Source organism: Phascolarctos cinereus, unplaced genomic scaffold (genome assembly GCF_003287225.1).
Source record: "Phascolarctos cinereus isolate Bilbo 61053 unplaced genomic scaffold, phaCin_HiC Scaffold_726;HRSCAF=1367, whole genome shotgun sequence".
Classification (NCBI taxonomy): Eukaryota; Metazoa; Chordata; class Mammalia; order Diprotodontia; family Phascolarctidae; genus Phascolarctos; species Phascolarctos cinereus.
Genome location: NW_027556098.1, coordinates 349682490 through 349696242, shown reverse-complemented (window position 1 = coordinate 349696242; position 13753 = coordinate 349682490). Strand labels below are relative to the sequence as shown.

General features: G+C 38.2%; 1 protein-coding gene across 1 annotated transcript in view; it reads right to left on the bottom strand.

Annotated features, from left to right (window-relative positions):
- Window positions 1-13753, bottom strand: part of LOC110195196 (NACHT, LRR and PYD domains-containing protein 12-like) — a 65903-nt gene that overhangs the window by 32486 nt on the left and 19664 nt on the right. The window contains 4 exon segments of the mRNA XM_020967822.2: window positions 2257-2427; window positions 7625-7795; window positions 10859-11127; window positions 11129-12498. Of these exon segments, the coding sequence (XP_020823481.2) occupies window positions 2257-2427; window positions 7625-7795; window positions 10859-11127; window positions 11129-12498 (1981 nt within the window).

The following is a 13753-nucleotide window of genomic DNA, read 5'->3' as shown; positions in this document are numbered from 1 at the left end:
ATACATGTATACACACACACACACTCACACACACACACACATATACATATATATTCCTCAGAGTTTTCATTTTAGGGTCTCTTTCAGGAGGTGATTAATTCTTTCCATTTCTATTTTTCCCACTATCTTCAGGATATCAGGGCAGTTTTCCTTGATAATCTCTTGAAAGGTGATATTTAGGTTCTTCTTTTGATCATGACGTTCAGGTAACCCAATAATTCTTAAATTATCTCCTCTGAATGTATTTTTCAGTCCAATTATTTTTCCGTTAAGATATTTCACATTTTCTTCTATTTTTTCATTATTTTGATTTTGTTTTATTATTTCTTGATATCTCATGGAATCATTAGCTTCCACTTACTCAGTTCTAATTTTTGAGGAATTATTTTCTTCAATGAGTTTTTGTAGCTTTTTTCCATGTGGCTAATTATGCTTTATAAGGAGTTCTTCTCTTGAGTGGATTTTTGTGCCTCCTTCACTAAGCTATTGACTTTTCTTTTCATTATTTTCTTGCATCATTCCCATTTCTTTTCTCATTTTTTCCTCTACCTTTCTTATTTGATTTTTTTAAATCCCTTTTGAGCTCTCTAGGGAATTCTTTCTGGATCTGACATCAATTCACTTTTTTTTGAGTCTTTGGATGTAGCTGTTTTGACTTTGTGGTCTTCTCATGAGTTTGTGTTTTAATCTTCCCTGTTACTACAGTAACTTTCCAAGGTCAGGTTCTCTTTTTATTTGCTCATGTTTCCACCATATTTCTTGATTTTTAACTTTATGCTAAAGTTGAACTCTGTTTCTGGGGTGGAGGGAGGACTGTCCCAAGGTTCAGGTTTTCTGTGCTGCTATTTTCAGTTCTGTATCTTCTCAGTTCTTCCAAGTTAGTATGATCTAAGGAGAGGTGTGGTCATTGCTCTTTTGGCCTGTGCTCTGGTCTGTGAGTGACTACAAGCACTCTTTTCCACCCTGGAACTGGGACCAAGGTCCTTATTTCACTGTGGCTGCATGCCCTAGTGTGCTAGTACTATTCCTTACCCTGTGACTGGGACACACAATTACATATGGGCAATGTAACAGAGTTCTGCACCCAGTGTCAGCAAAGGGTCCCCTATAATCTCTTGCTAACAGGTTGTCTGACACCCTTACCGTTTGTGGGCTGAGAGCTCTGGAAGGTGCTGCTGCCAATTCAGTCACCCTAACATTAGCTTGCTAGGGTGTGGCCTGCACTTGACGACACTCAACTCTCAACCCAAAGAGATAGACCGTACCTGCTGACCTTCTAAGCTGTCTTGGGCTAGAAAACTGTTTTGCCCTCTCTTTTTGTTGGTTGTGCCACTTTAGAATTGGTTTTGAGAAATTATGTTAGAGTTATTTGGAGGGGAATTTAGAAGAGCTCATGAGAGTCCTTGCCTTCATTCTGCCATCTTGGCCTAACCCCAGAGCCACACAGTTTGTGAGTGGCAGAGCTATAGGTTGCAAATTCAGGTCGTCTATCTCCAAATCCAGCATTCGAGGCAGTCCACTGTGGCTGCCAACCTGTCTCTAAGAGACATGTCTCTTATTATGTGCATATATACATACAATTCTATATAAGCATCTTCATATATGTTCATGTAAGTATATTGACATGTGTGTATATGTTTACATTAGTGAATTGGAGGACACTGGGACTAAAATCAGGAGAGTTTGTGCACAGGAATAGCCTACAAAGATATCTTGAACAGTAGAATCTTCCCCTAATTATAAACTTATTCTACAGACCCAATGTAGAGAACTTATCTTTATTCCATTAATTCCCTTATATCACAGAATATTTCCTTTCACTCTACCTCCCTATAGTGCTCATCAGTTCAGGAGAAATATGCATCTCCTCAGTTACAGGATAAACTCTGCACAAAGGTAAAAGTAGGAAATCATGATGGAGTAGGAAAAGAACTAACTATCGAGTCAGAGGACGTGAGCTCTATTACTTACTGTGTGGTGTGACCTTGGGAAAGTTGCTTAATGTCTCTGGGCCTCAATTTCCTTTGGTACTTTGCAGCTCTAAATCCCATAATTTATGATGGTATGAATTCTCAGTCAATAGGCATGGCTCTATGCAGTAAGGGCCAGGGCAACTTTTGTCAAATGCAGAGATACTCCCCACCATGTTCTGACCCTCTGATGACGTTGGGCTGAGAAACCAGAATTGCCCCAGAAGGATGAATATCCTCCAATGCACGGGGGACTGTTCACAAAGAACAGCTCTCAGAGACTCACCTTAGTTCTTGAAGGCTACAATCCTGGTTTCTTAAGGCCTTACACAGCAGCTTCATCCCATCATCTCCAAGAGAATTAACACTTAAATTCAGGTATTCCAGATCATGGTTGCTCTCAAGAGCATAAGAGAGATCCCGACAGCAAGCAGCAGTGAGATGGCAATTATCCAACCTGTAAGAGACACACCAAAGATACATGACCCCATTGTTCCCTTGGGCCCGTTTCTTCCCTCCCTGTGCCTGGGGAGAAGATGGTTCCACTAAGCTCTTGGAATCACGTAGAGGCTCATCATCTGATTTGTTCCTATGACAGAATAAATCATTGAATATTTCTTTAGAGATAAAATGGACCTACTGATAGAAGATATGAAGGCTAGGAATGGAAATTTCTATTTTAAAATTTCTTGATACCTTTTGTTTTTATGTCACCTGTTTTTTTCAATATATTCCTTCACCCTACCATGCCCAGGGAGCAATCTCTAATAACAAAGAAGGGGGGGGGAGTTCATAAAAAACTAACCAACACATCAACAAAATCCAAAATAATACATAGAGTTTCACACCTAGAGATATATCCTAACTTACCCCCCTGCAAAGGAGAGAGAAAGGTTCTTTCTCATATTGTTTCTTTTGGACTGAACTTGGCCACTATGATTTCACAGCTTTCAGTTTAAATTATTTGGTGTTCTCTCCTTTGTTGCTGTTCAGTTGTTTCAGTCATGTCTGAACATTGTTGAAGTAATAGTTGTCACATACGTGTACCACAGCTTCTGTAGTCTTTTCCCAATCTGTGGCATCTATTTTATTTTCATTTCTTTGCTACTCCAAAAAATGCAGCTATGAATATTTTGGCACATATGAGACGTCTTTCTTATTGGCCTCCTTGTAATATTTGATCCTATAATCCTATAATAGGTCAACTAATGAGATCTCTACATCAAATGTCATGAGCTTTTTTAGTCACTTTCTTAGTATAATTTTAATTTGCTGCCCAGAATGGTTAGATCAATTGACAATTCCACTAATAATGCATTAATATGCCTATCTTTCCACAACCCCTCCAATATTGACTATTTCCATCTTTTGCCATTTTTAAAGGGGTTTTTTTTGTGCATGTTAGGTAAAACTTCAGATTTGTTTTGATTTGTACTTATTATTTGGAGCAATCTTTGATATGTTGTTAATAATCTATGATACGGCTTTTTTAAACTGGGTTTGGAATATGGAATTGCTCTTGGTCCTATGTATTTGCATTACTTCTCTATCCATCTTAGATATTAATCTTTATCAAAGATATTTAACAATATTTGACAATTAGAGCTGTACAAGAGTGGAAGAGGCTGCTTTGAGAGGTGACGAACTTCCTGTCCTTAAAGATTTGCAAGCAGAGGTGGAAGGATCACTCGTGCAGTCTGTTATAGTGGATATTTCTTTTATGTTTGGGTTGTAGGTCCAAGGGCTTAGTAGGATAATCTAATCCCCAGGGATAGGAAAGAAAGTTACAAGCCCGATTCATTGATCTGTTTTTTCTATCTTTTATTGCTATGTGCTTTTTGAGGTATAAAAATTTCCTCAGGTACTATTTTGCTACAACTCAAAATTTTTGTATGTTATCTCACTGTCATTCTCTTTTATGAAATTATTGATTGTTTTTATGATTTGTTCTTTGACCTGCTTATTCTTTAGGATTAGATTATTTAGTTTCTAATAATTTTTAATCTAAGCTTCCACAGCCCTTAATTGAATGTAATTTTTATTTCATTATGGTCAGAAAACAGTACATTTGATATTTCTGTTTTTCTGCATTTGGTTGTGAGGTTTTTATGCACTAATATGTGGTCAGTTTATGTGTAGATGCCACAAATAGCTGAGAAAAAGGCATATTCCTTTCTGTTCCCATTCAGTTTTCTTCAGACGTCTATCCTACCTAATGTTTCTGAGATTCTATTCATCTCCTTAACTTCTTTCTTATTTATTCTGTAGTTAAATTTATGTAGCTCTGAGAGGGGAAATTTGAGGGCCCTTACCAGTATAGTTTTAATCTGTATTTCTTTCTATAATTCATTTAGCTTTTCCTTTAAGAATTTGATTGCTGTGCCATTTGACATATTTTTATTATTAATATTACTTTGTTGTCTATATTGCCTTTTAGCAAGATGTAATTTCTCTGAATATCTCTTTTAATTAGGTCAATTTTTGCTTTTGCTTTTTATGAGATCATGATTGCTACCCCTGCCTTTTTTTTACTTCAGCTGAAGCATAATAGGTTTTGCTCCAGTCTCTTATTTTAACTCTCTGTGTGTGTCTCTATTTCAAGTGTATTTCTTATAAACAGCATGTTGCTAGATTCTGGTTTCTAATCCATTCTTTTATCTGCTTCCATTTTGAGGGTGAATCTATCCCATTCACATTCACAGTTATGATTACTTACTGTGCATTTTCTTCCACTCTGTTTTCTTTTGTATCCCTTTTTTCTCTTTTTATCCTGTCCCTCTGCTGAAGTTTGTTTTGCTTCTGACCGCTGCCCTCCCTTTTTCTCACTCCTCCTCTTGTTTCTTTCCCCTTTTATTTCCCTGTTGGGTAAGATAGATTTCTATACCAAATTGAGTGTGTGTGTGCATGTGTGTGTGTATGCGCATGTGTGTGTGTGTGTGTGTGCGTGTATTTATTTCTTTAAACCAATTCTAATGAGAGTGAGGTTCAAGCATTGCCTGTCCTCTTCCCCACCATTTTCCACTTCCTTGCATGCCTCTTTTCTATGTAAGATAATTTTAACCATTCTTCCTCTTCTTTCCTCCTTCTCCCAGGATATCTCTCTTTTTCACCCATCCACTTTTTAATGTCATCTCAACATAATCAACCTACTCCTGTGCCCTCTATGCAGAACCCTTCTAATGGTCCTAATAATCATATGTTCTTAGAAGTTAGATATATTGTTTTCCCATATAGGAATGTAAGCAGTTTAATCTTACTGAGTCCCTTATAATTTCTCTTTTAGGTTTACCTTTTTATGCTTCTTTTTAGTCTTGTATTTGAAAATCCAATTTTCTATTCAGCTCTGCTCTTTTCATCATGGATGCTTGAAAGTCCTCTATTTCATTAAATATCTTTTTTTTTCTCTTGAAGGATTATACTCAGCTTTTCTGGGTAAGTTATTGGTTATAATCCTAGCCCTTTTGCCTTCCAGAACATCATATTCCAAGTCCTTCACTCTTTTAACATGGATGCTGCTAAATCATGCATGATCCTGACTGTTAATCCATTATATTTGAATGATTTCTTTCTGGTTGCTTCAAGTATTTTCTGTTTGATCTGAGAGCTCTGGTTTTTGGCTGTAATATTCCTGGGAGTTTCATTTGGGGATCACTTCCAGGTGGTGATCAGAGAATTCTTTCAATTTCTATTTTAACCTCTACTTCTAGCATACTAGGGCATTTCCCCTTTATAATTTTTTTTTTGAAATGTGATATCTAAGTTCTTTCTTTGATCATGGCTTCCAGGTAGCCCAACAATTCTTAAATTCTCTCTCCTCAGTCTATTTTCCAGGTCAGCTGACCAAAGAGATTTTTGGAATAGACAGTTCCCATTTTTTTCTATTTTTTCCATTTTTTTGATTTTGTTTCACTGTTTCTTAATGCCTCATGGAGTCATAAGCTTCTGCTTGCCCAATTCCAATTTTTAAGGAATTATTTTCTTCAGTGAACTTTTGTGCCACTTTTCCCATTTAGCCAATTCTGCTTTTTAAGGAGTTATTTTCATCAGTGAGGTTTAGTACTTTTCTTTAAATTTGGCCAATTCTGTTTTTAAGGTATTCTTTTATTCAGCATGTTTGTGCATTAAAATAAATCTATTAATTGTCTTTTCATAATTTTCTTCCTTCGCTCTCATTTCTTTACCTAATGTTCCCCCTTTACCACTCTTACTGGACTTTGAAAAATCTGTGGGTTTTCTGTTTCTGCTTTTGTTGGTTTGTTTGTTTGTTTGTTTTAGCTCTTCCAGGAATTTTCCTTGGGCTTGTTACAATTTACTTTTTTTTTCCTTTGAGGCTTAACTTGTAGCTATTTTGACTTCATTGTCTTCTGAGTTTGTGTCTTGATATTCTCTGTCACCGTAGTAGCTTTTTATGATCAGGTTTTTTTCTATTGTTGTTGTTTGCTCATTTTTCCAGCCTATTTCTTCACTTTGAACTTTATATTAAATTTGATCTCTGTTCCCAGTGTGGAGGCAGACTTTTTCTTTTTCCTTTTTTTTTTAATTGATGAGGCATTTGGGGTTAAGTGACTTGCCCAGGGTCACACAGCTAGTAAGTGTTATGTGTCTGAGGCCAGATTTGAACTCAGGTCCTCCTAAACTCAGGGCCGGTGCTCTATCCACTGAGCCACCTACCTGCCCCGAGACTTTTTCACATTGTTGGTTTCAGAGCTCGCTCTGGCATTTTGGGAGTTTTCAGTGTTTCCAAGATTGTTTCATCTGGAGAAAGGTGTGGTCACTGCTTTCCTGGTTCTGAATTCGGTTCTTATCCAGGAAGGGCCTCTGATTCCTTGGGATTCCAATCAACATTGCTTCTCAGGGTTCCCGTTCTTTTGGGACCAGAAATGCTCCTCAGGGCCCTTCCTTTCTGGTGCTCACAAGTGATTGCTCATCAGGATCCTTGACCTTTTGTGACCAAAAGTATTCCTCTCCACCCTCGAACCTATATCTAAAAGTGAGTACAGCAATGGAGTTGACAAACAGCATCCAGTACTCTGTCCAGTCCTAAGACAGGGGACTTGTAATCTCTTTCTGACTTGTCTCCCAGCCACCCTTAACATCTTTGGATTGAGAGGTTCTGAAGCTGCTGCTGCTTCCATCACACTACTTAGTCCCATCATTCATGATGCATTCACATGAGCTTTGGGTTAGCCACCACCCTGTCACAGATTTTTCTTTCCAATCTCCTATGCTGTGTTGGGAGGGAAGAATGTCTTACTCTCAGCTTTTGTTGGCTCTATAACTCCAGAATTCCATGTCAGGCATCATAGTAAAGTTATTTGGAGGGGACTGTTAGGAGAGCTTGGCGAAGTGGCTCCTCTATGCCCCCATCTTGGCACTAACACTGGAAGTTTCATGCTACCACGCATCAGTTTCCATATCTTTAAAGTGATAGAGTAATAATGAATAATCTTTAGGATCCTTTAATATTAATAATTAACATTTAATATTATATTATTCCTTTTCTACTCGTTTCTCTAAATACCTCTCCTTTCCCTCCCTTTGTTTAATTCTATTTTAATTTCTTCTTCTTTTTCAGCACCTGAAAAAGTCCTTTACTTCAACTTCTCCAATACCCAAAACAAATTTCTCCAGACAGGCAACTAACTAAAACTGACCTGAGTTTCTGCAGTGTGCAGTCCGGATTTCTCAGTTCTGAGCAAAGTATCATCATGGATGAATCTCCAAGGTGACTACTACTGAGATCCAGCTCTCTAAGATTCTGATTCCTGCTGACCACAGAAAATAGCTCTCTCCAGGTAAAAGCAGAAAGATGGCAATGCCTCAGCCTATAGGAGAAAGAATGGAGATATTTTACTGATGCTAAGGAAATTCTATAGCTCATATGGACATGACAAGTTTATATAGCTTCCCAATATCACCAGTATAAAGTGGTATAACTGTCCCTACACAAACACACACATACACACACACAAACACACCCACATATACACACACACAAGGGCTATTATTCAGGGATTTTTCATCTTTATTTTCACTAAAGGATGTATAGATAAACATGTTAGAGCTAGTATGATTCAATCCTTACCCAATAGCCATCTAAAGACTTTTCCTGGGATTTTAACACCCAGATCACTATGGAAAAGATGAGGAAGATGATCTGGGAATACAAGAAATGCCAACAGTGACAGAATTAAGGCACTCTTACCCAAAGCCTTGCCCTACTCCCATAGCTACCTGTATTTTTCACCTCCCTTTTCCTATAGGAAACCTTAGTCTTTCACTCTTCTCTTAATACCACCCCCCTCCATAGAACACAATGGTTTCTTCTATGACAATCAGGCACAAATAGATTATTCCTCTACCCCACTATTGATAAGGAGAAATGGGTGATCACTCTGTGTGTGTGTGTGTGTGTGTGTGTGTGTGTGTGATTGTGTATAGGAAATGATGGGTATAGGAGGAAGAGTTTAAAGAAAAGGAGAAGTATGTAAGTGAGGAGGGTGGTGGCAGGAGAGAGAATTGTGAGCAAGGAGAGAAAAGTAAAATAGTCTTCTATTCATTTCTGGGTCCACTTTTAAAAATCAATTCAATTCAACAAGAATTTGTTAAGCCTTTACAGGGTGAGAGGTCCTGTGATAGACAATAAGAATCAACACAGTGAAATAGCCTCTGACTTTAAAAAGGTTAGATTTTGTTGGTGACTATAACAAGTACACAGATAGGTAAATACAGGTCTAAGGAATGTTTTTTGGGAGTCAGAACTAGAGCCTGTCAGAGAAGGCAAGTATTTTCTCTGGACTAGATTTTCCAGATGTTTTGGGATAGAATATTCAGGTCCAGAAAAAAAACTTCCCAGGGGGACAAATGCAAAATATACATGCATGTCTCTTCTCTTGGAGTTTTAAAGATGGGCACACAAAGACATAGAGAAATAGAAGCAACAGGGAGTATCTCACTCTGCTATTGAGCTGCAGGTGACTGGGGAATACCCTTTTTTTTCTAGCTAACAGAAGCAAATGGAAGTGACCAAGTCTAGAGCCTGGAGTGGACAGCAGAGGTAGGGGGCCAGAACATTGTATAACTGGAAAGTGTGGGTTAGCAAAAATAAAAGCAATTTGAAGTGCATGGAATGTAACAATGAGGACACACTACTCTGAGTAGTGAAAAGGAAAGATGACAAGCTAGAGTACAGAATAGTGGGAAAAGTAGTGCCTTTGGGATCAGAGGAACTAGATTCAAATCCTACATGATACTTTACCTATGATCATGAGTAAACTGCTTAACCGTATTTGTAAAATGGGGGTTTGGACTATATGGCATTCTAGTTCTATAATCCTACAAAGGTGTTCGGGAAGTAAGTGGTATCATTGACTCTTACACCCACCTCCCACCCCTAAATGCACCAGTGGTATGTGAAGATGGGCAACTTCCTGGTTGCCTCTCTCTTCCACCTTGAATGACTGAAAAATATGAAAATATTCTTTCGAGAGGTTGGATTCAGGTATGAGATAAGAGTTCAGACATGTTTTGAATGCCTCATGGTATGATACAAGTGGCTAATGATTACTCAATTTTACTATACTTTCATTAATCTAATTAAATTGTTTAACTGTGAAATTGAGAAGAGTCACTGCAACAATATGCTGCCTCTGAGAAAAAAAGAGTACTGACAGGTAAATGGGGACTAAGCATGACAAGTGCACAAGTGACAAACTCAAGAAGCAGAGTGGGACATACACTTGCACACATAAAACACCCACCTACCGCCCTTCATTTCTCTCCCAGCTCAGATACTGACTGTCTGGATTTCACCAAGATGGCCTTTAATAAGGTACCTCCTCACCCATTATCTTCCTTCTCTTTTTATCTCCCTTCTATGTATTGTCTTCTCCCATTAGAAAGTGCCTTTCTTCTATTTGTATCCTCCATTCTTAGCACAGTGCCTGACACATTGTAATTATTTAATAAATGCTTGCTATGTTTTTTTTTCTTGACTATGCATATTTATTATAAAGGTTTTTGTTTTCTTTGTTGGTGGGGAAAGTTGGGAAGGAGATGTATATGTGTGTGTATACTGATGAGCAACCAACATAGGTTGTCTCTATGCACATAAGATTGTCTCTATGCACATGAGATTGTCTCTACATACACATATGTGTGTTTTGTGTGTAAGTACACATATCTGGAACAAACAGTACAATTTGAGATATTAGGCCTAGAACCAGACAAGAAGAAGAGAATGAGTTGAATTATCTTTAGGAATTTGAAAAGCTTTTTAATGACCCCAAACTTCACTCATAGACACTTCCTATTTTTATATTAATATTATACCAGGATTGTTATATGCTATAAGATACAACAATTTCTGAAAAACTAAAAATGATTATCACACAGAAGACTCATTATGAGTATGAATAGACTGTAACATATAAACAGTGAGGAACTTCAAGGAAATGAATAAAATGCATCATCAGGGAAATGGATGATCTAAAAAGAAGATGGGTTGGTCATATGGAAATGGCAAGAGATGATAGATGACAGGCTGAGCACTACTCTGGCATCCTTTCAATGTCATGACAAATTGAGGAAGACACCCAGAGCGTCAGGCAGAGCCTCTGTGGTTCATGGAAAGGAAGACATCTCACACAATAAAGGAAGGATTTACCTTCCTTTTGTGTGCTATGATTTACACCATTGGAGGGATCATCTAAATCAATGAAATCATAGAATCATTTCAGTGGATGAAAGAAGAGCACTGCATCCACTTCTTGGGACTGAACAACTCTTGGAATGCAGGGATCAGAATGATGATGATGATGATGATGATGATGATGTGAGGCAAGGGCAGGAGAGTGAGAGCGAGAGTGAAAAGAAATTTCAGTACTTACTTTATAGTCAGGTGAATTCTGCATACCTCATGGCCATGCTTAAGGCAAAAAGCTAAAATTAAGAATTGTATCTTGGTACGAATATTTAAAGTAATCTCCTGGAAGTGATGCATTGCCATTGTTAAAAACTCTTCATCCTGAGTCTCATATAAAAAGGACATTAATTCTAGCACTTGCCCATGAAGGGAAGACTTTTGGCACCGTTCAATTTCTGAATGTACCCACTGCAGTAACTCCAATTTTATTTCCTGTGACATCTGGCAACTGAATATTTCCTCGAAGCTTCCTTGCTGTCTCTGCTCTTAAGAAGCCAAACAAGAAATGCACAGTTAGTGTCAGAAAACTAGAGCCAGTCTCTTGGCACTTTTCTAAAACACCTTTGATCCCTGCATGGGCAGCAACAGGACTCTCGCTTCCCACCTTCTCACCCCACAGTGCGTAGAACACAGCAGCAAAAAATTCTTGGAAACTCAAGTGAATGAAGCTGTAGTAGTTTTCACAGGCACTGTCTTTCTGAAAAATGAACACGTCTAAGAAGGCAGAGACATTGGTTACCTCTAGTCCATGCCTCCTGAGATCCTCTTCATCAAATAGGATTTTCTTCCCCCAGATTCCCTCAGCTGCCAACTGGCACAGACCTCTCAAGGTCTGATTTGAATATATTCTTTCACCAGGCGTGAATAAGTTGGACAGATAGCATACATACAGGGCAGTGGCAGTTTGGGAAACTTGTGACAGATCTTGTCCTCTCTCCAGCTGTTGTTTCAGACAGGTACAGACAATCCAGCTCACCAAGGGGACAAAGCACATAGTGAACAGGATTTCATTATCTTCTATCAAACTAAAAGCCCTCTGGGCTAAATCCTCATCTCTGAAAAATCTATAAAAATATTCCTTTCTTTCCTCCTCAGAGAATCCCAGGATCTCTACATGGCGTGGAGTCTCTAATAGGGAACTAAATTTCCCCAGAGCAGTGAGTCTTGCCGTGATTAATAAGGAGGCTTCAGGAAGCATGACTTTCCTCAGTAAACTACTCAGGAGAATGTTAACTGGCCACTGCCGCTTCCAGTCTTTACAGAGATCATACCTGTGCTCATCGCAGGGGAATTTCAGTTCATCCAAACCATCAACAATGAATAGTAATTGCTCTGGGTGGGACATGATCTCAATCATGGGAACCTGTAAGCCAGGCCAATCGTTAGCAACCAAATCTGCTAAACTTATTTCTCTTTTCACCAACTGATTCATTTCTCTGCAACTAATATAGAAAACATAGTGGAACCTGTCCTGGAAGAGGTTTCCCTCTGCCCAGTCCAGCATCACCTTTCTGGCTAGGGTTGTTTTGCCAATCCCAGCAGGCCCCTGAAGAACAACTGTCTTTGGGTGAACTCCTGTCTTCTCATCAGGGTCGAATAAAGCTGTCACCATTAAAAACCGCCCTCTCTGCTTCATTATCTCAGCATGTTGCCAGCCGCTGGCCAGGAGCTCATGCTCTTTCTGTTCCCTGTGACGATGGTCCTGGACAAGAAGCAGCCGTGTGAATCGGTGGTGTAAGTTTGCATGTTCTCCAGGACGAGAGTTCCTATCCCTCAACAACTGGAACTTCTCTCTCATTCGCCTTCTGTACTTTCTTCTGTTACCTAAATCAATGACGGGAATCAAAATTAATCAAAAACTGTGGTGTTCAGGGGGGGAAATGGAGAGATTGAAAACGTGGTATTAAAATGAGTGATGCTGTTAACAGACATTATAGATATGAACTTTAAAGAATAAAATAAAAATTTCCATTGCATTTTGAAAAGCCTCTGAGACTTGGATTTACTATTTTTAAATTTTCTGGTTTTCTAATATACACAACGACTACAACAATGTAAATGAAAAGCTCACTAAAAGGAAGTCTGAATAATTGAAAAAAAGATGAAGAATCTAAAGAACATATATGGAAACCTACCTGCCTTCTCATGAGAAGTGGGGTACTACCACATCAAAACATTTTGGACATTGCTGTATACAGTCACTCTATATGGTATTTTATTTTAATTTTCTTTCTTTGTTACAAGGGAGGGCTCTATCTGAGGAGAGAGGATAGGGATAGTGTTTCCAAAAATGATTGATCTAAAATCAAAAGGCATCAATAAAGCTTGCTTAAATTAAAAAAAAATAGTAATAAGCTCTGGTATCCACATCCATATCTTTTACTTTGTTTCTTACTTTGTTAAGTCAAGTTTTTTTTTCTCTTTGTTCATATTATTTCATCTACGTATTTGCATAATACAAATGGCCATTTTTCTCATCACATATTCTTCTTTTTTTTAAATGGACTCTTGAAACCTTTGCAAAAGCAATGACCCTTTTTCATGGTGACACTGAGACAGGTCTGGTGTTACAGTTTGGGAATGGTTTGCACCAGGTACACCCGGACTAATTCATGATTATGAAGAATACATCTATATGTTAAATGAGTGCACCTCGCTCCCATAATTATCACACATCTCTCTAATTTTCAGTCTCTCTCTATTTATTGAGTTCTTCCAAGGTGTCACAAACACATCCAAGTCTCCCCATCCTAAAAACAAAACAAACAAAACAACCTCACATTAGAACCCTACGATTCTCTGAAGGTGAGTCTCCTCCCTTTCAGACAACTGATAGAAATAGATGTCTACATTTGTTTCCAAATCTCTTCTCATTCATTTCTCAAACCTTTACAATCTGGCTTCTGACCTCATCACTCAAGCAAAATCACCTTTTTGAAATATCAATGATCTGTTAATTATTAAATTATAAAATTATTTTTTAAAAATTCTTATCCTTTCAGCCTAATTGAAGCATGTGACACTGATCACCACCTTCTCTGGATACCACCTTCTCTCCAGATACTCTCTCCTCTCTAGA